The 21,260-nt window shown below is 43.8% G+C and overlaps 1 protein-coding gene across 5 annotated transcripts in view; it reads right to left on the bottom strand.

Moving 5' to 3' along the window:
* ZNF608 (zinc finger protein 608) overlaps nucleotides 1-9,162 on the bottom strand; it is a gene marked incomplete at its 3' end in the record, with an annotated part of 83,202 nt that extends 74,040 nt beyond the window's left edge. The window contains exons 1-2 of one of the 5 annotated variants that reach the window (XM_079331579.1): nucleotides 8,679-9,161; nucleotides 4,638-5,684 (exon numbers count right to left, since the gene is read on the bottom strand). In XM_079331579.1, the coding sequence (XP_079187705.1) occupies nucleotides 4,638-5,522 (885 nt within the window). In that variant the 5' untranslated portion in view covers nucleotides 5,523-5,684; nucleotides 8,679-9,161. Of the gene's footprint in view, nucleotides 1-4,637; nucleotides 5,685-5,927; nucleotides 5,987-6,597; nucleotides 7,133-8,132; nucleotides 8,645-8,678 lie in introns of those variants that run through there. The other 4 variants (XM_079331580.1, XM_079331581.1, XM_079331582.1 and 1 more) reach the window with 4 other exon arrangements.
* Between the last annotated feature and the right edge of the window lie 12,098 nt (nucleotides 9,163-21,260).

Below are 21,260 nucleotides of genomic sequence, written 5' to 3' on the forward strand. Positions count from 1 at the left end.
TTTAAAATAATGATAATAATAATTAAAAAAAGAAAGAGAGTCGGAAAAATACAAGCAAATCTCAGTTTTTCAATTCCTGGGCTTATGCTGAAAACTAGAAACAGATGGTACTTTCCATGTTGCTTGAATCTGGTTATTGAACACCTCTATGGTTACGGGAGATTTTGCTTAGCACTTTTAACATACATTTCATTTATTGGACTATAAAATGCTACTTTGGAAAAACAAGTCTTTATATAGCTATAATTAAAACAGTCTTGCAGGAAAGCCCTCTAACATGGAGAACACGGTTAACCTCATGACATCTGGACAATCAATCCTTTCCTCTTTACTGGGTATTTATGAAGTTATTAAAATTGTAAAATTACTAATGCCCAAAGTGAAATATTTTTCCAGTAGTTCCGAATATGCTTATCATCTTCCCCACTTTGTTTGATAGATGTTCTAGACCAGCCTCCATTGTGCTACACTAACTCTTGCTTTGCACAGGAATTCAATGGAAGATCTGGTCATACATATTGGCAGAGGTCAGCAGGTTCACACGGAAAGCTTTCCTCGGCCAAAGGGCAGCACCTCTTCACCCAGCTCAAAAAGCACCGTCACACTACTAGACAGCACTACAGAACTTTAAGAAGCCTGAGCTGTGCTTATTGTTAGACACCCATACTTATCAATGTTTTTAACAGCTAAATCCCCTATGTAGCTTTCAAAACAGTTTGCTGTCAAACAACAATAGACTTTGTTCTTTAATTACAGCAAGTGACCTCCCTGCCCTTTTATTTCACAGTGAATAAACTACACACAAGGCCGGCAAGAAAAGTACATGAAGTAGCATATCTCCATAACATCATTAATCAAAGCATGCACTTAAATGATTTACATCAATAGGTAAAATTCACCCAGAGATTCCTGATGGTGTACAAAACACTCTCAGACCCTAATGCCAAAATTAAACAAAGAAAGTGAAGATAAAATAAATAATACTAGCAACACGTTAATTCACTAAAGACAACCTTCATATGTCAAATGCAGTCTTAATGAGAAGCCCTAAACTAAAAATAATTTTTAAAAAAGAGATAAAAAATCCATCCTGTAGTATCACTAGACTGATACATTTAGAACAGTAATAAAACCCTTCTGATTACAGCTTTGTATCTTCCGCATTAATTTCATGTAAACATACTGATTTTCACGTACCAAATAAAGTTTTCCCATATCTCAGAGTAAATTATGACTGAATGAATTCCAAAATCTCCTCACAATGCACACAAAGCAAATTCTGTAGCTATTCTGAACACTTTTCAATGTAACAGCTGTTAAAAATGCAAAAAACTTAGCTGGAACAGATGAAGAGTTCATGCTGACAAACAGTCAGTAACTGTGCTAAAAACAGTATGGATGAGAAATGGAAAATGGAGACAGGTTTTAACACCAAAAATCTTAGGAGTGGTTAGCCTACCTGTCAAAGCTACTTATTCAGACATGTCACTGGTGGCTTAGCCACAAAATGGACTGCACAAATATAGCTCAAACATCTTAGCATTACAGCACACTTTGACTTTATCCACATATTAGGGGAGTGGCGACTTTTACAACATACTTGCGGTTTCTGCATAAAAGAGCCAGTAGAACACAGTCATTGATTTAATTAGGCTTCATAAGATCCAATTTATCATGTTTTACATGACTCTCTGCAGCAAGGAAACATAATAAATAGACTAAAAATAGAATTGAAGCATGCTGTGAAAGCTAAACAGTGACTACAACTCCTGGGAATCTGCTCCAAGGTTTTCAGAAATAGTAAACAAATGCAGTATTATATTCCACACTACATACAAAAACATGTAGATTTTGAATCAGCAGTCACGAACTCATTTGATTCTAAAATGAAACTTCCAAATTCATGAGGCATGTCTCGCTCAACAGTAAGGTAACTGAACATTGATTTCAACATGCAGGCTGAAAATTATGTATTTATCTACAGATAAAATAAACAAGTTGCTTTGTGCAAGTATGGCATATATGTTTTAGCATATAAACAGTCAAAGCAGTAGCACTTCAGCAATCTAAAACCTTTAAAGAATTCTTTCCAATGATGATTAATCACTTGAGGGGGGCTGGAAAAAGAGAAAACAAACAAAAAACACTGGAATGTTACTAATATTGCCACTGGCTGGACTTAAAAGTATCAACCACTATCAGCAACAAGCTACATCATTATTATTATTATTATTATTATTATTGTTGTTGTTGTTGTTGTTGTTGTGTTGTTGTTGTTGTTGTTATTGAAAAGGGAACATTCTTGGCTAAGGGCACCGCTAAGGGACGTTAGTTAAGACAGCAAGCATCACACCATTGTGGCAGACAATGGCCAGGGCTGCAGGGGTGTGATGTGCAGAGCCTGCTGAAGTCGGTGTGTCGCTGGAAATGCGGGCTCCAGACCTCCTCCTGGAGCGGCATCCACAACACACAGACCGTGCCCGACGCTCAGCTCCTCCATACGTGTTTGCTCCGGGTTTGCACGCCGTCCCATTTACATTGCACATAAGATCGCTCGTACGTATATAGATTCTTCATACGATTTCCTGTGTGACTGGAGAGTTGGAAGAACACAACAACGGGAGAAACCACACCACCCTCTAATCTCCGTTGCCATGGCAGCAGCCTTTGAGATACTGAAATGTTCAGATTGCCAGCTAAACAAAATTGTTGAATGTGAACATTTGGCTGAGAGATTAAAAGGCTAAGGGGGTTGCAAAAGGGCAGTACCTCCCACATTCCAGGCAGCCACTGAATCCAATCAAATGGCTCTGACTCTTTAACCACAGCCATTGTGAAGACCGGATTAGGGCAATTTATCTAGATAGTTAAAACAGATTAGAGAACTGCAATTTGAAGACTATTGGCAACAGAAGTAAATGCCTACTGTACTAAGTTAATAAAGAGACCATGAGATTTTTGGACACCTTTCTGCCATGAACAGCACTTTTCATAAATCAAAATGCAAACATATACACATGAATTACACAGCGATCTGGTTTTCTCATCTGCATTTAGACAAGGTCATAAGGCTCATTCAAATTCATCCATAGATATGCTATCTTTAAAGCAATAATATGCATACAATATGAAATTTAATTTGTTCCTTGCTTTGAACAGAATCCCTTGGAATTATCTTCCAGTAGTAACAAATATCTGGTATCACAAACACCCAAATCTAATTCTCCAGTCGACTTAGTATTACAAAAACTTGATGACTGAAGTACAAAAGCTGGTAGCCAGTCGTAAGAAGACATAACTCCCCCTTCCCGGAGACCTTCAGCCCTCTCAGGCGCTCGCAGACCATACTGTTAACACGGACCAACCCGAAAGTTTCCCCATGGCTGAACATTCACTCGGGGAAGTTGTAAAGGCAGGTAATTTAGGACCAACAGCTGACAATACAATCACCGTCTAACACCCTGAGACTGTTCATTTAGAGGGTGTTGGCTTGCTTTATTTTTCAGGCAGAGCAGGTTCTCTTTGTTTAACAACCTGTAGAATTTACCATACTTGTAATCCTGGGCCAACACTCGCCCTCTGGACCCTCAGAAGACGGCTCCTGCCCTAGGGACAGAACTCCCACCAACACCAGAACATCCTGGAGCCAGCAGCTGACAAAAGACAACAAGGTCTCCCTCCACCTTTCCCGAAGAATAGAGTAGCAGTCATCTATTCATACAGACAGTATCCTTGTAATAGAAAGGAATAAAAACACACACTCCCATCTGATTTCTTTCACACATTTCAACCGCCCAACAAACAAGCAGTTCAAATCCACGAGCCAGCGTGGCTCAGAGAGGAAAGCTCCCCCAGACAGGAGACAAACTGTTCCACTCTGTTCCAAAAGCTGTTTTGCACACACGATTCTCAGCACAAGGTGCATTTCCCTCCTCCCAGCATCCTCCTTCCAGGAAGACAACAGCACTGCCTGTGTGCTGGCTCCTTCCTCCCAGTGGCTACAGCAGCTTCTGGGGCCTCTGGGCTGCGGTGCCACGGGAGCCCCCAGCACAAAAAGCATCCTGCGTCTCCAGGAGGAGCAGCCCTGCTCTCTGCCCACAGCTCCTGTTCCTCCCCAGGCACAACCTCCGCTCTAGGCAGCGGGTCAGAGAAGGGAGAAGGGCTCCTTTAGACCTTGGGAGAGGAATGGCCACGAATCTCCCACTGATGCTGTGGGAGAATCAGCACACACAGGAGCTGCTGCGCCTGGAGCCTCAGCTATGCACCCCCAGCCTGCAAACACATGCCATTCCCGCTGGTACTGCTGCCCTCTCCTACAACTGGGCACAGCTCAGCCAGGGCCATCTCTGTGTTTCTCCTTCTGGGCAAGAAGTTAAAACGAGCAGACAAAACAAAAACGTTCTCCAGCTCTGAAGGCAGGGAGAGGAAATCACAAGAGCTGGAAACATGGTATCTTCCGAATGGGTCTCTGGGTCTTTTTTTTTTTTTTGGGTAAGGGAAGGAGGAAGGACATACGCATGTCACAAATACACAGCAAAGAGGACAGAGGAGCCAGACATACAGTCACGGGATACTCATGGGACACTTATTATAGACATGGGAAAACACAGAAGAGGTGGAGAGGAGCTTTGTCCTACCTTTTCTGTTTTCAATTTCTTGATTCGCCTGTGGCTCTCCTCCTCCTCCTCTTCCTTCTTTACCAAAACAGAGTTCCCCATTAACCCTGAATCTGGGGTGCCTTTGCTCACCTCCCCCACAGCAGAGGAGGTACAGTGGAAGGGGCTGCTGCTTCCACCACTGCTTCCCTTGGCCCCGAAGCCATAGAGGTGCCCAGAGGGAATTTGGCTGTTGCCACCCCCACTGCCATTGGGGTGGCCCTGCTGCAGGTCATGCTGCTTGTCCTTCCTGGATTTTCCTGCATCCTTATCCCGCTTGGAGCCTCTGCTGCCTGGGGCTTTACCTGGTTTCTCCTCTTTGTTTTTCCCACAAGAGGCAACGGTGGTGGTGTTGCTGGTGTTGTTATTATTGCCGTTTGGGTTACTGCTCACACTTTGACCCAGTGCTGAATTCATGCCAGTTGCCTCTCCAGGGCGCCCTTGGACTTCCTGCCTTTTGCCAGCACTGCTGATCTCAGGAATCCCATACAAGGCAGCAGAAGGCAGAGATTTATTAGCATCCTTAGAAGTTTTACTCCTTTTCACTTTTGATTTGCTAGTCTCTTTGTGAGAGGAATTCCCCTGGGGAGCAGTGGGCTGAACAGAAGCAAATTTTAGGCCATCAGCTAAGGCTGAGGTAGCATTAGCCCCACTGGAAGCCAGACCCCCGCAATCCTTGGAGCTGGTGTTGCTGCTGCTGGTGGTATTAGAATTATTCATCTCAAATTTCTGTCTGTCCTTCTCTAAATCGGCGTCCAAATCGATTATTAAATTCCCAACACCGATTTCCCAATCATCGCCACTGTCATAAGTGTCAACTGCGTTTGGATCCACACCTTTTCCTGCAGTGGAAGTGTTCAATGACATCCTGAAGATAAGATCTCTAGAGTAAAAATCCGATGAACTTTCCTTTGGAGATGTGGGGACATTCGTTTATCTCCGTTGGGCTCTCTCTTAAGTTCAACTCTTCTTGTCTTCCTCCCCTAGGTGTGTCTAGGCTCACAACCTGCAGTCCACATCCACGTTGTCCTGTGAGGAGGGAAATAGTCAAGTATTTCTTGTCTGGGTGTTACCACAATACAACGTCACTCAATAAAGAGGGGGCAAGGTAAGGGGGAGCAAAAACATTCACCATTGCCAGGTTCTTGGATTTGTTAAGGCAGAGGCAGTGGCTGTGGTGTTTTTGTAACGAGCACATTTAATCTACTTGTACGGCAACATCCATAAAGCCATGTCCATTAAAAAAAAAAATTGAAGAAAAGCATTATCTACATTATTTAAATCCACAAAGTTCAGGAAATACAGTCATAGAAGTGGTGCCTAGCTGTTGGAGCACATGTTGTAATCTAAGCCCTTGGACCACCACCTAGGCACGAAAAGGAGAAAAGGAAGGACACGGATTCCCTCTTCGCTGCATTCCATGGATTTTGTGGCTTTAAACCAGATCCTTGAAGTTTTGGGACTCTCCTGTATTATCTTTTATCCCCCTTCCACTTAATCTCCCGGGGAGGTGGGGGAGGAGAGTGCTAAGGGAAGTGGGAAACCTCATTTTCCCTACCACAATACACCTTCTGTTAAAAACAACAACTTACAAACTCAAATGTTTACTGGAAAATATTAAAGTCCGTAGGTTAATTTTTTTTAAATGAGAATAAATAAAAAATATCTTTTCTTTAAAAATATATCCTTAAGATAACAGTTCTAAAAGCAGCTCTAATGTATTCCTAGGTCACACAATTGTTAGGTCTGTTAAATATAGTATTACTGACTGTACAGGAAACTGATTAAGACATACACTTTAAGTGATCTGCACCAAGGTGGCCTCAGTGACCGCAAATGAGTGTGTGTTTGACAAAGCTTAGTTAAAACGATTTTTAAAGGGATCTCTCCCTTTTACAGTCGACCGCCGAAATCTTTATACATATATATGCATAATGCTTACCTTTAATCCTTTATCATTTTTAATTAAACCAGCAAATCAAAATGCTGTTCCCACTCGTCTCAGCAACAACTCTGTGCCTCATTTTACTTAAACAGCAAGTGATCAAGAAGTAGAAAGCAAGTATCATCTCAGCCAGTACAAATCGGTCAATAACATATCTCCCCCTACTTTGGCACACGGATTAGAAGTCCTTTTTTTTGTTTGTTTGTTTAGGTTCTTTTCGTCCTTGCTTAAAGAAAAAAGAAAAAAAAAAAAAAAAAATGCTGTGCCTCACAACTTTACGAGCTGGGAGGTAATATTTCACATTCAGAAGTGAAGCATCAAGGACCAGATTTTTGTTTGTTTGCTTTTCCTGAATAAGCACCGAGAGGTAATAATCATCACAGTAATATTAAAAAAAAATTAAAAAAAAAAAATTAAAGAAAGAAAAAAAAAAATGTTTCCCCAACTTCACACTCCGTCTTCAGCCCCGGACCTGGGAGCCATCCCGATCAGTAAGTAATGATCCCACGAAACAAACCTACAGGCGCCCGGGTGTTACAAGACAGAATGTGCTAACATCGGGATAAATTAGTGAAAGGGAGGAAGGAAAAAAAGAAGAAAGGACTGAAAATCTGGGCTGGATTCCGCCTGTTAGTTGGGAAGTGGCATTTTTTTCGCCCGTCCTGACAGATCTGATTTCTTGAAGTAACTTGAGGGGAAACGGGCGGGGGAGGCGGGGGGAGGGGGAAGCGGGGGGGCGAGGAAGAGGAGGAGGAGCGGGAGGGGGGAATCACTGATCTGATAAACCGGTTATCAAAACATTTTGTGGGAGTGGAGGGAGGACTGCGTGCTCTCAAACGAACTAAATTTTCCCAGGGGTAAGATTTCGGGGAGGGGGTGCCTGTCCCCGTCCGTCCCTCCCCCACCAATTTTAGATCAGCGCTTTTTAAAAATAGGAATTAAAAAAAAAAAATCAGCATAAGCACGTATCAGTTTCGAATTGCTGTCTCGGGGGGGAATAAAAAAATAATAACAACGAAAAACCCGTGAGTTTGGGCTAGTCAGTCATGCGGTAAGTAATTCAGTAATTAGAGTCCGAGGAGATAAAGCAGACGACCTTTTTGTCAGGACAGATCGCTCCCACCTTATTGTCTCAGCAAACCTCGCAGCCTACCGTTATCACCCCCTCCCCCTTCCCCTTCCCTTCGCCTCCCTCCCCAAGTCAGACGGTCTCGGAGCTTTAGCTTAGTATTTTTAATTAGCCGGCGATGGGAAGCTAAAAGCCGTAATGAATTGCCGGCGGCGGGAGGGCGGGGGAGGGGCGGCGCGGCGGCTCCCGCCGCCCGCGTCACGTGACGCCGGCGGGCTCCATTGGCCGCCGCGGCGGGGCCGGAGCGCGGCCGGGGCCGCCCCTCGCACACCCGGCGGGGGCGGGCCGCGCCCTGCCCCGGCCCCGCGCCGCGCCGCCGGCTCCGCCGCTCGGCTGCGGCCCCGCCGTCCCCCCCAGCAACGCCTCGCCGGCACCCCGCCGCCTCCCCGGGGGGCGCGTTTACCTCAGGGCTTTCCTTCCCCTGCGCCTCAGGCCCGGCAGAAGGAGACGGCGGTGGAAGCGGCCGAGGCATCAGCCGCCGACGGACGAGCCCACCCCCACCCCCCGGTGCAGCCTCGCGTTTCTGGTGTCTCGGAGTGACAAGCGAGGTGCCCACGGTCCGCCGGTGCCCCATCGCTCCTGCTAACGAGCGCGGTGCTCCCGGGGCCGGGGGGGCGGGGAAGCAATGCAGACTTGGCTGTAATGGTGTCACTTTTATTCCCCCCTCCCCCCGCCCTGGGTTAGTTAAAATCCAAAAAAGGCACTATGCTTTAACGCCCCCCAAGTGCACCGTCAAGTATGATTTGTGTGGCCACAGTGCTTTCACCCTCCTACTTCCCTCAAGTAACTCACCCTGTTTGTGCAATTGTTTGGGGGTTTTTTCCTCCTTTAAAAGTCCCCCAAAACCTTAGTTATCTCAACTCCCAAAACTCTTTAACACTCCCGTTTGCAGAGAAAAAAAAAAAAATCCCCTCTAAGTGCTATAGACACACCACGCAACCGTACTTACGGTCTGTATTGGATCGAGTTGACCTTTTCCTTCTAACTGCATTGAGTGTGTTTTTGTTGCAGCCGCTTTTTATTTTAGGAAAAAAAATTCTAATGTCTTCAACAGATTTATTGTGTTTGGAGGAAGAGAGCACCAGATATCATGAACCTTCCTTTCTTTCTAGAAACAAAATTAAAACAACGACCGGAAAAAAAAAGAAAAAAAAAAACAGGAAACCAAAATAAAATAAAAATAAAAATTGGGTAGAGGAGGCAAACCCGGCATGTGTGTCTGTCCCCTCACAGGCTGACACACAGGCACAGGGGACAGGGGCGCTGCCCCCACGGCAGCGGCCGAGGCGGGGGAGTGGGAGCCTCGCTCCGCGCGGTACCTGAGAGGGACTTTTCTTTGTTCGCGATGCCCTTTCCCTGCCGGCCAATCAGCGCCCAGCTTTTATGAAACCGGGCCCTGCGATTGGCCCGCGCTCCTCCTGCCTGCCGGCGAGGGCGAGAGACACAAACACGCACCCGCTCGCACCCCCGGCGCCCGCTCGCACTCGCGCTTTGTACGGCGCACACCCGCGCGGAGCCCTCAGCCCGCACACACACAGTGAACCCCGCAAACACACACTGCACCCCGCAAACACACACTGCACCCCGCAAACACACACTGAACCCCGCACACACACACTGTACACTCACACTGCACCCCCGCACACACACACTGTGCACTCACACTGCACCCCGCACACACACGGTACCCCGCACACACACACGGTACCCCGCACACACACACTGTGCACTCACACTGCGCACACGCACACGGAGCCCCTCGCTCTGCAGCCCGCAGTCTACACCGAGCCTCCTTGCTGCAGCCAGATACAAATCGTGTTTCCCATTTCAATTATCCTACAGAACGTTTAAGGCTTAGGGAGAGGAAGAGAAATAAGAAGGAAAGGGAAAAAAAAAAAAAAAAAAAAAAAAAGAGAAGGGGAGGAGGGGAAAAAAAAAAAAAAACCAAGGTGGAGTGTAGCTCTGCCAAGACTCACACGTCGGGAGGAAGACTCCCTCATTTCGTTTTAATTTAATTTCAGGGCAGTTTTCGAAGCCATGATGAATGATTTTTCTGTGCCGGTTTCAAAGAGGCAATTTAGAATCTTAGTCATAATTTTTAAATGCCCCCTCATTCAAAATTATAACAGCTTGAAGCCAGCGAGAGAGGGTTGCTGATACACATGTGCGATTATATTCGTGCTTAGTGGAGGAGAAATGCAAACAGTGTCTGGAGGAAGGGGCTGAGGGGAGGTTCAGGATAGGGCAGCACCCCCACCTCTGCTTGGGGGTCACCGAGGCTCTGCTCCGCTCTCGGATCAACTCTCCTTGCATTCACTTTTTCAGCTCCTTTTGTATTTTATTACATGTTCATTTTTACAATATGGCTTAAGTTAGACAGGTCGGGTTTTATTCGTTCTTTCTTCTTTCTTTCTTTTTTTTTTTTTTTTTTTTTTTTTTTTTTTTTTTTTTTTTTCCCTTCCTCTTTTTCGGAAGGAAGGGGAGCAGAAAATAACCCTTTTGTTTCCAGACTGCTGATTTACTGCCGCACGCACTGAAGTGTGAATGCCAGCGACCCTATAACTACCACGTGAACATCCTTTCACAGGAATTAGTAACACAAATCTTCCCTATCGGGCTTTGTGTAGCTCGAAAATATCCCCCTTAATCATTCCTTTTGTTTACGTTGGGAGCCATTATGCTACACCACTGCGTTAAATTGCGTTTAACCCTTCGCGGACGGCGGGGTGGGATGGGGTGGCCGCCGCCCGCGGGCACAGGGGTCCGGAGGTGGGGGACACTGGCCCCGCAGACACCACGTTCCTTTTAATACCTTTAAGCACTATCTCCTTTTTTTTGTTTTCTTTTTTTTTTCCCCTCTCTTTGACTTTTCTTCCCCCTTCCTTTTCCCCTTGATCTCCCTGGGAGTGATCTCCCTGTGAAAATCGATACGGGATGTTTTTCTTGCCAAACGTACGCATCGCCCAAGTCAAAATTTCCGGCAAGAAGTCAAAGCGTGGCATTTACGATGTCCTGCACACCCATGACAGGGTGACAAAATACCTCTTTGGATTTCGTCCAGCTGAGCAAATCACGCGCGTCAGCGTCCCCAGGTTGCAGACTTCCCATCAAAGGAGCGATTAGTGGAGAGGCACCAGAGGAGCGAACCCCCCTCAGACCCGGCTGCGCTGCGGGGGCTGTGCGGAAGGTGAAACAAGACTTGCGGGGGTAAAACCCGCCCGTGGCGGGCACCCGGCCGCGCTATGGCCACCAGTGACCAGAGCCCGGGGAAAAGGCTCCCTGCAGGTGCCGTGAGCCCCTCACGCCGCGGGCAGTGGGGTCACCAACACTCGCTGCCTTGGGTGGCCTTGGGGCTGCCCGGTCTGAGACCGCTGCGTTTCTCCTGTGTAAAAATACTTACCCTTCAGGGGCTGATAATGAAGGGTTTATTAGCAGGGATATGTTCATTGTCAAGGAGGCCCTTGATCACAATAAATGTTTAAGCCATTACAAAGGAGGGGGGGAGGGGAAGGAAGCATTAAAAAAAAAGTCATGGCATGTGTGTAGCACAAACAAGAAATGCTGAGCTGAGAGAATACATCCCTGCCCTCCCGCCCAGGCGCTGGGACAAGGCAGGGGTAATCGCAAGGAAGGCCTGGGAGCGGCCACTTCCCAGCGATGTGGGAAGCTGGAGACACTGCCACCCTCCCCCCAGGGACGGGACACTTGTGCCCAGCGTTTGCAACTTGTGGGGGAGCGGGCATGCATAATGTTACAAGGTACCGAAAATCAGATTCCCCGAGGTTGCTCTTGAGTGATGTCACTTACCGGTTAGCAAAATTTTAACATCAGCAACACCAAGCTTTTGATCTACTTAGTCGTGGATCACTATTCCTGTTTCCTTACAGTATGTATTTTTCAGATTTAGGTAATGGCCCTGATTTTTTCAGTATCGACCTCTGTTTAGACACGTTTCACTTTGGGCTGCTTCTCGTCTGCAAAATTACAGTCATTTTCACATTATTATACAGTGAGTAGGAGACGGTTTGTATTTAGCGTTGGGTGGGGGAAGGGGTATTATGGGAAGTGATCTGCTACGGTCAGCACATAATTTCAGCCCAAAGAAAATTGCTTCTGAATAGATGGTCTGTTAACTAGCCAAGGAACAGTCACTGGGAGAGATTGCAAAAATGCCTCTGCTTTATCTGCCTTGCACCATCATTTTAATTTTTGAAAGCAACGGTCAGTGGAAGAGCCATTTCTCCAACCACAGAGGCCATCTGATGCGTAAAGCATCCTTAAAAACCTCCTTAGATCACAGATTTCAGAGAGAAGCCTCCCCTCTCGCCCCTGGCTTTTGTACGTGAGCCCGCAGGGAAGGAGCCTGTCCGGCGTACCGCATGGCTACCGAAGCAGGCTTTTATTTATCCATTTCTGTGGCAGAAATTACAGCAAGGCTGCTCACCGGCCCGTGGGTGCATCTGCAGCAGCCGATTCCCATGAGTGGCTGCAAAAGGACCACTTAACTCACATTGTCTTGTCAGGTTGAGAACGTCAGTATTTCAAAAAGCGGCTAGGGCCCGCTGGGTGATTTAGTGGCTTTTCCGCCTTAATTTCTACCTGCTCACCAAATTAAATTACAACTTTGTATTTCTGCGCATTTTATAAGACAGACAAAAGGCCAATAAATTAGTGATGTTTGCCTAAAACAGGAAATCCGTGTTTAATTGATTCAGCTGCAGACCGCTAAAAATATCAGATCACCCTTCCCCCCCCCCCCCCCCCACCGGTCCGTGTTCGGTTTTTTTGTTGTTATTGTTTTGTTTTTGCTGGGAGGGTTGCTTGGTTTTTGTCGGTTTTTGTTTTTGGGGTTCTGTTTTTGTCTTATCTTCGCCAGACACATGCCCCGCACACGCTGCGCAGGACACGGCGGCGGGTGCCTTTGTCTGGCGGCGGCCCCGCCGGGCCGCGGTCCGTGCCGCCGGGCCCGTGCGCCGTGAGGGGAGCCTCCTTCCCGCCCCCGCCGCGGCCGCGCGCTGCCCGCTCCCCCGGGCGCTGAGCGGCCGCCGCCCAATCAGCGAGCCAGAAATCGCTTTCGCGGCCCGCCATTGGCCGGCAGCGCTGGGGGCGGGGCGGGGCGGCGGCCGCGCGCCCGCCGTGCCCCCGCGCGCGGGCCCCGGGAGAGCCGGCGGGGCCGCGGCGGCGCCGCGCGTGAGGGGAGCGGCGCGGGCGCCGCGCCCGGCCCGCCGCCGCTGACATCGCCGGGGTTAAACCTGCCCGGCCAAACTGCAGCAATGCCGCCTAGTCCTGCCGTCATGTGCTGCAAAGCCTTAACTGCCTCCCCTCATTCAGCCTCTCTCCACTTCTCCCTTTGTTCCCGCGTTCCGAGTTGGGGGAGCGCGGGTACGCGTCCGGGCCTCCAATCTCGGCATTATGGACAGCATGTCTGCAAAGATTAACGACACACCGTTCTCTTTGTCTTCAACTTTGCACCGAAGAGAGGGCAAAAATCCATTTCTCATCAGACTAATTATGTAAACAATGAGTGGCGTTTCTCTCCTATGCAGTGTTTCACACATAAAAGTTTTCTCATAATAAGATTTGAAAGCAGGGCACTGGAAATTGTATGGATCCGAAAGTTTTGAGTTGGCGCATCCTTAGAACCCTCGGAATATCCCACAGTATTATGGACAAACTTTCAATTGATGTGCATAAGCTACTGGCTCTGCAGATTAGTTGTGGGTAATTTATTATAGCACTGCTGACTGCCAGTGATCCATGGACCAGAGTGTGGGAACTGATGATACAAACTACAGAGCAGTCATTATACACTGCCAGATACTTCTGTTAGATACCACTTTCTTTTTTTTTTTTTTTTTTTTTTTTTCATTTCTTTTTCTAGAGGCAAATCTGACAATGTTTCCTTCTTCTTTAGAACAGACCGTAGACTATTTTACATTTATCTGCATATTCACAAGGAGTCTCAGTTTGATACCTAATCTAGAGGTCAGTGTCTCTGATGTTTCAGCATACAAATATAGGTTCTATATGGAAACAAAATGTTGCTATGTTGTTTATAGAAGAGCAACAAAGATGACCTGACAACTAGATGGAATGATTTATGAAAGAGTCTCTCTGTGTGTATGTGTATTTATTTGGGGGTACAGAGGGAGTGTAAAAGGAAAACAGGATAAAAACTATACTTCTGGGAGCACAAAGAAAGAAAAGAAAACAAAAAACAAAAAAAGAGAATGAAAAAGAACAAAAAAAAAAAAAGTGGGAAAAGAAAATGGAGGAAAGAAAAAAAAAAGAAAGGAAAATAAAAGAGTAAGTGCAAAGAGGAAATGAGAAAAGCAACAGTTGAAAATAAATAAGTAAAAATCCTTACAGTAAAATATGCTAATTATACAGAAGAAATAAATGAAGAGGAAATTCCTAAGTCCCATTGCATAAGACTTGAAAATTATGCTGGAAAAAACTCTGAAAATAAATAATACGGTTGGTTACTCCATCTTGACATTTGAGTGGACAGAATGATCCTGTAAGTCTTTTCTTTTTTCAGTTGTCTGAAGTTCCACTGTACAATGTTAATTACAAATCTTTTACCTAGACACGAGTATAGCCTTTAGTTCATTGTATAGATAGTCAGTTTTTAAAGTTATTTAAACAGCATATTTATTTATGTAGTGCTTTGTGTAAACATTCAGATAACGTTAAATGCATGTATTTCTTTCATGATGGAGAGTGTGTTCTGGGAAGCAAGCAATAAATGTTGAAATCTGTCACAGTCTTGTCATACCCTCAGCTTAATGTTTCACAGTCGATTATAATTTGGAATAGAAATTATAGATGTAGTTTCAGTATTTTAGTAGGACAGCATGTCCATATTGTAGTCTTGCTAAGGTAAAAAATATACAAAAGTCTGGGTACCATACTTCACGTTTTCAAAGAGAACAAATGAGCATGGGGAAATGAAACTGAGGCTTAGTGAATAGGATTGCATTGCTTTATTAGAGGAAAGGCTGGGAGTCACAGGCCAGGGAGAGGGAAGATGAGTCTTGAAATGGAATTTGCAGAGGAGTAGCCAGTTAAGCATAAGGAGTCTGCAGCTGAAGCACGTGAGAGGGACTTTCCCAATGTGAAAGGAAAGCAAGAAGCATGGTTTTGAATAAGCAGAAGGAATAGGCCAGATACAAGATCAGATACCTTATACCAGGAATAAGATAAAGGTGACTAACAGTGAGAATGTGTACTGTCTGGTAAAGTGAGGAATGACTCTGAAAGATTTCAGAGCCAAGGTTAGGTAAATCATCCTCGGGGGAAGAGTGAGGAAAACATGCTGCTATGTTTTGACAGAAAGGAGCTCCTTTGAAAATCCACCCCTGAAAATCCACCACAGAAGGATCAGAGTTTGTTTGGGTGTAGGTTTAAACCCAGTAGGTTTGAAAACTGCAGAGGTGTGGAAGGAGAAAACTTATCCTCTAGGACAAGACAAATAACAAAAATTTTGATAACCAGGATGAGAAGCATTTAAACAAACGGAATATGTTAGCTACTGAAGCTGCAAGTGAAGAGAATATAGCCCTAACAACTTAGGGTGTGTACCAGAGCAAGCAACTGTGCCCTCTTGCTTTCCTGGCTGTCCTTGTTGCTCTTTTGTTGTTTCATTTGCTCTGTTGGGGCAGGAGAGAAACACAAAGAAAGCTTTGTACCCTCAGCAGCACAAGAAGGGACCTGCTCTAAAAGCAGCGTGAGGAAACAGGGAGCAAGACAGCAGGGGAGAAGGAGAGGAGCTGATGAGACCAAGAGAAGGAGAGAGAGTAAAGACGACAGACAATGTAAATACAAAAAGGGAAGCTTAGTACAGAAGAAGGGGAATTGGGGCAGTATGTTCTCAGCTGTTTCACAGTCATTGCATGACAACTTCTGTAATTTGGCCACCTTGCCTTGAAATAGTAACTAAAGCAACAAGTGTGTGTAAAAACATGAATGATTTCTTTAGCCAAAAGTAACACAGCTATGTTTTTTAGTGGATGATGAAACACAATCAGGTGAGATGTACTCATTTTGAGTTTGCATTCTCCATGGACCTGCCGGAGCATTGCAGAACTGCACTGTTGACATTTGATGAGAAAACATATCCAGCTTTTAGATATTTTCTTCAGAGATCTGATTGCAAAAGTTTAATTTAAAAAGATGCCTGGTAAATGAAAAAGAAAATGAAAAAACAAAACAAACCCAACAACAACAACAACAAACCACAAAACAAAACAAACCAAAACAAAATCAAACCCCCAAAACTGAAAAAACCCAAAGAACAAACCAACAACAAACCAAAAACAGAAAACACCAGGGAATGTACCAAGATAGAAGTAAGGAATATCAAGTAAAAAAACCAACCAACCAACCAAACAAAAACATTACAATGGGATTTTCCCACTAAAGGTAGAAAAACACCTGGGGATCTAGAATATGTTATACAATATGCAAAATTATTTCAGTGAGATCTTCTGTTAATATGTGTATGACACTGCAATATTTTTAAATTAAACTTCGAGGAGTTGCACCACAGCAAGGGCCATGGAGCATAGCTGGTGGTACAAGAAAGTAACATAATCACATCTGCTTGATCATTCTTCTTATTAGTGGAATAAGTCGTGATTGTAGCTAAACTGAACACCTCACATCTGTCTGTTTTAAAGCAGTGTTGTGTGCTCAAAAGTATCATTGTTTGTGCCAGGCAAGAAAGCAGAGGTGGTCTGTTTAGCTGGTGAGCCTGTGCACCGTCTGGACTTTGAAACCTGCAGGTCTTCTCATCACAAAGCTTCTGCTTCCTCACTTGTAATTTCGTGTAACAGTCATTACTTACCTTTCAGGGTGCCCTGAGGACTGTGTTTGTTAAGCATATTGAGATCAAGTGTAATGTGATTAAAAACATCTGCATTAGATTTAGACCTGTATTGCAAATAGCTGCTATTAAAGCAGACCTTGCAGTGACTGCAACTGCTGTCTTCTTTGGGACCAGAGGAAAGAATGGCAAGCCCCAAGAGTCACACAGGGGGCTCAGTTTTATCTGCCTTATGTAAAAATGCTCTGTGCTTTTCAAACCCTTTAAGCTGGGATAGGAACAGACTTTTTGTCTTGTTCTTTGATCTGCCGGGGATGTGGAAAAAAGAAAAACCTGGTGCACTTTTTGTAATTCTCATGCAAGAAGTCTTGAGTCCTTAGGAGATGTTTAGGAATTGTTCTGGAGCCTAAGGTTGTCTGTGGTGTCCTGGAGCCAGAAGTGTTGTTTCAACCATCTTCCCACAAGGAACCTGGAAAAAGTCCTGTGAGGGTCACTGCTTCTGCAATCTATTCTGGCTCATATTCATCAAAAATGCCCAAAGGATTTCTTGTATTTAAATGTCAAGGATGCTTACAAATTGTTCCATGCTTTAGCTCATGGAATATTATTTTGCAAGCTAAACATTTCTCCTTCCTTTTGTCTCAAAATTTGAAATTGAGGAATAGATTATATGTATCTTATTATAAAATTTCTGTTCTTCATTTTACACTTCTGTAATTTTAAGGCCACAAATGTAATGCTCTCAGAATTAAAAAAAAAAAAAGTATTAATATTTTGCCTGAATCAATGTTTTATGTTATTTAAACAGATTTGTTGGGTTTTAATTTTAGTGGTAATATAACAAGATATCTGCAGGTATATCAATATTAATCAGGTATGAAAATGCAGTGGTTTTTTATTTGGAAAAATGAGTTTATGTGAACTATTTATGGTTCTAAATCTTTTTATCTAGCACTTTGTATTTGCTGGTTAAAAGCATTCCTCTGAGGTCAAATAAAAATTTGTAATCAAATGCAGGCCACCTCTGTCATATTGCTGTTCCAAATGGTGAACTAGTTCTGAAATATAATCCGTTAACATATTGTTAATGAAAACATTTAGCACCGAGGTCAAGGCTTTTGGGAGGTGGGGGAAAAAAAAAAGGAAAATGCTCTTTTTTTTTCCAGAGAATATTTGCTGTCTAGCCTTTTTAGTTGTTCTTTGTACAGATATATGGATTATAAATTAGGGAAAATATTGTTTAGAGGAATGCATTGCAAATGCACAAAATAAGTGGGTAATTGCTTTTACATGATTACTTTGCAAGGAATAAGTACAGGAACTGTCCTGATATTGAGCATTGCCTTTATTGCATCCTTAGGCTTTAGAATGAATAAGAATGCCAGTGTGACCTTCAGCAGAAAATATGAAGCCCTAAGTCACAGTGCCCAAAATTAGAATATGTTCACTTCATAATGATCAGAAACTTCCATGGATAGTGTGTTATATTCACACTGTGTCACAACTCAGAATACAGATAATTGTCCCTAAGTTCAGTTATCCAGAAGGTATTTATAGAAAGCGCTTTGAGGAAAATGTGATTGTGTTCCTTTTATTTCTCTCTATTTTAGCCTTATTAAAAGGAGAAATTATGCATCTGAAAAGAAAAACATGAAGAGGAGACCCCATTGCCATAACTTTGGAGGGCTGAGATGTGGAGAATGAAAAAGCCATTGGTCTCAGTTTTACAACCACAATGGCCTTTTATGAGAGGGATTAGATACGCCTAGAGCTGGTGCAGCATTCAGTGCTGCCCTGGACAACAATCTGGAAAGAAAGACGATAAAAATCAGTTTGTCATAAGGTTAAATCACTACAGACCAGCTAGATTGGCTTTTCAGATTGTTTTTCATTTGGGGAAACAGCAAAAAAAAAAAAACAGAAAGAAAGAGAGAAATATGGCTTTAAATCTGCTTGGATTGTCTTTTTATTTTCCCCTTCCCTTCTCTCTCTTTTTTTTTTTTTTTTTTTTTTTTACTGCAAGATGTAGCATTCAGAAAACATGTTGAGCGAGTTGAGGCATTAAAAAGATCAGTCTTTCGTTGCTGAATGAAAGACTGTTGTGTGTGTGACTCACATACTAAACAGAAATCTGCCTTCAAAGCCTATTTTACTGCCTAATTATATATACACAAAATGTAGCTGTCTGTTTCAATCAAATCCTAGGAAAAAGAATAAAACTCCTCTTAAGACGCAATTTTCATGGTTTTTCATAACCTTAGAACACACACTGCTAATGCAAAAGGGGGAAGTACAGCTGGAAGGTCCAGATAAGGCACCAGTCATTGTTTTGTATTTTTTTAATTATTACCTTATAAAGACATTATACCTCCAACTCAGAATGAGGAAAATTAGTGTCCTCTCATTATTTTTTCTCTTTACAGATTGTTGGTTTGGTTTTTTTTTTTCTTTCCTTGAAATAATTTTATGCATTTCAGGAGCAAGCAGCAGCTATGGAAAAGTTTTTGTTGTTTTTTTTAAAGCAATCTCTGTTAATAGCAGCATGCTTTGAGGAGAAATCTAGGAGTTCCAAACCTATAAAACTTATACAAACCTTTGTATTGCACTGAGAACTCCATATGAATAAAACCAAATATAGAGTGAAAGAATGCGTCATGAAACATAAAATAATTGCTGGCATCAGCTCTCTTGAAAACTTTCAAGCTGGACAACATGTGTGAACCATTTCTTTTGTACGAGACAAAAAAGTAGTTGTTGGTGTTAGCTCTTTCAGTAGTAATATAAGTGTGGGACTATATGTATATACATATCTGTATATTTAAACACGTAGTATTCAGAAGTCTTTTTAAATAACTTTAACTGTAAAGTTTGACAAGCCATTACTAATTTATGTCCTCTTGCAGATACAAATCATTAAAATGAAATGATGTTTTAATGGCTTATCCAATATATATCTAGTTGCACCTTAAAACTTTTTTACCCCGAAGATATCCCTGGCTGTCTCCCTGGGAGACTGCAGCAGCAGAGATAAACAATGTACTCAGCAAATAGCTGTGCCCGTGAAGAGGTACAGCTCATCATCTGCCTGGGGACAGTACATCATATTCCCTCCACCTGAGCACTCTCTAGATCATTTCAACTAAAATGAGGCAAATTAGCAAAACTATTTTTCCCCTGCTTAAGTAGCCGAACCCATTTCGACAAAAGTGATTTAGAGGGGGCTCTTCCTGGAAGAGATGATATTTAGTTACTTCTGGGAAGAGACATGGGAGTGCAGTGATAAACAAGTCACAATAGACTTAGAAAATAACTCTATTTCATCTGCAGTGGTTGTTTACAGCCCAATAGTCATATCCTGGAGCTGCCTCTATTGTTGTTAAGCCATTGATTCTAGTAGAATATTCTTGCTAATTACTGAAGGGAATAGGTCAAAACTGGTCACTGAAAATTTAATTCAAACTCACATTTTCTGTCCCAGTCACTGGCATTACTTACGCACACAAAAAGGCTGATCTCTCCAAAACAGGGCAATGTCTGTTAATTACAGAATTAATTAGATAAGGGGCCCGCCATGTTCTGCTGTGCAATGTATGTGCATTCAGCCAGAAAAGTTCTCTGGCAAACCTTTCTCCCACCTAATCAATGTCTTGTAATTTGAACTCTGACATAATGCAGCGATGGGGTGAACGGGTAAGATTTAGGATTTCTGATTGGTGTGGTGAGCTTACAGGTTTTCTGTATTTGTGAATGCCCTGGCAAAAGGGTATCCAACTCACAGTGGATTGTGTCTTCTCTCTCCCAGACTCGTTACAATGGAGGCTTGTTGAACATAATGACTGTACTTTAGACAGACAATAGGTATGCTAAGGGGATTAGCTGAAGCTGCTTCCCTTACCTACCTGCAGGGAGGGAATTTGGATAACAAACACAGAACAAAAGAGTTATGGCTCAAGTGAAGTTACTGCAAAGTATTCAGGGGTGTGATTTACAGCACACTGCTGCACTCTTTCTCGTGTGGGCATCCTTTGTGCACGGTGAGGGTGCAGTTCAGACAGACACTTCAGCTGCTCTAACAGCTTGCTGCTGCCAAAAGAGGAAGTTCCTTTCTCTACGGCCCCGTTTTCCCACTTTTTCTCCAGCCCTTCAAGTTGTGTGGTCTCATCCTCTCCATTGCACAGATCTGGCAGTCATTTGACCCCTAAGTGAGTCGGTGGAGTTTGTTAAGCCAACAAAAACTGTTGACTGTTTTGTGGGGTTGGTTTGCTGCTGGCTCAGTGCACTGAGTGCACTCTGCAGTCCGAGGACCAGATGTGTCACCTCTTCAGGGGTTCAGTGGTACACACAGTTTAGGTGGGAGTGGGGGTAAGGAAATAGAGGCCTGAGCAGTGCAAGATGACCCTTTTTAATTGCAGTAAACCATGAAATTGGGTTATACCATTTTATACAACTGTATCATAAGGACAGAGATCTACCATCACCAGATCTGTGGGTTCAATTATAAAATAAAGAGCCCCAAAGCAATTGCATTTTAGACATAACCCGCTCCCATTCATTTTTCCAAGAGCTGGCTAAGACATACTCATAAAAGCACCTAATTTAGAGGAACAGCTAGAAAGTTTTGTTACCTATGGATAGAAATCCTTTCCTCTGGTGTGGCTGCAGTAAGAAGAAACAATCTGCCTCTGTCCTTAGAGCATCAGCATT

The sequence above is a fragment of the Erithacus rubecula genome (genome assembly GCF_903797595.1).
Source record: "Erithacus rubecula genome assembly, contig: SUPER_Z_unloc_5, whole genome shotgun sequence".
NCBI classification, from domain to species: Eukaryota; Metazoa; Chordata; class Aves; order Passeriformes; family Muscicapidae; genus Erithacus; species Erithacus rubecula.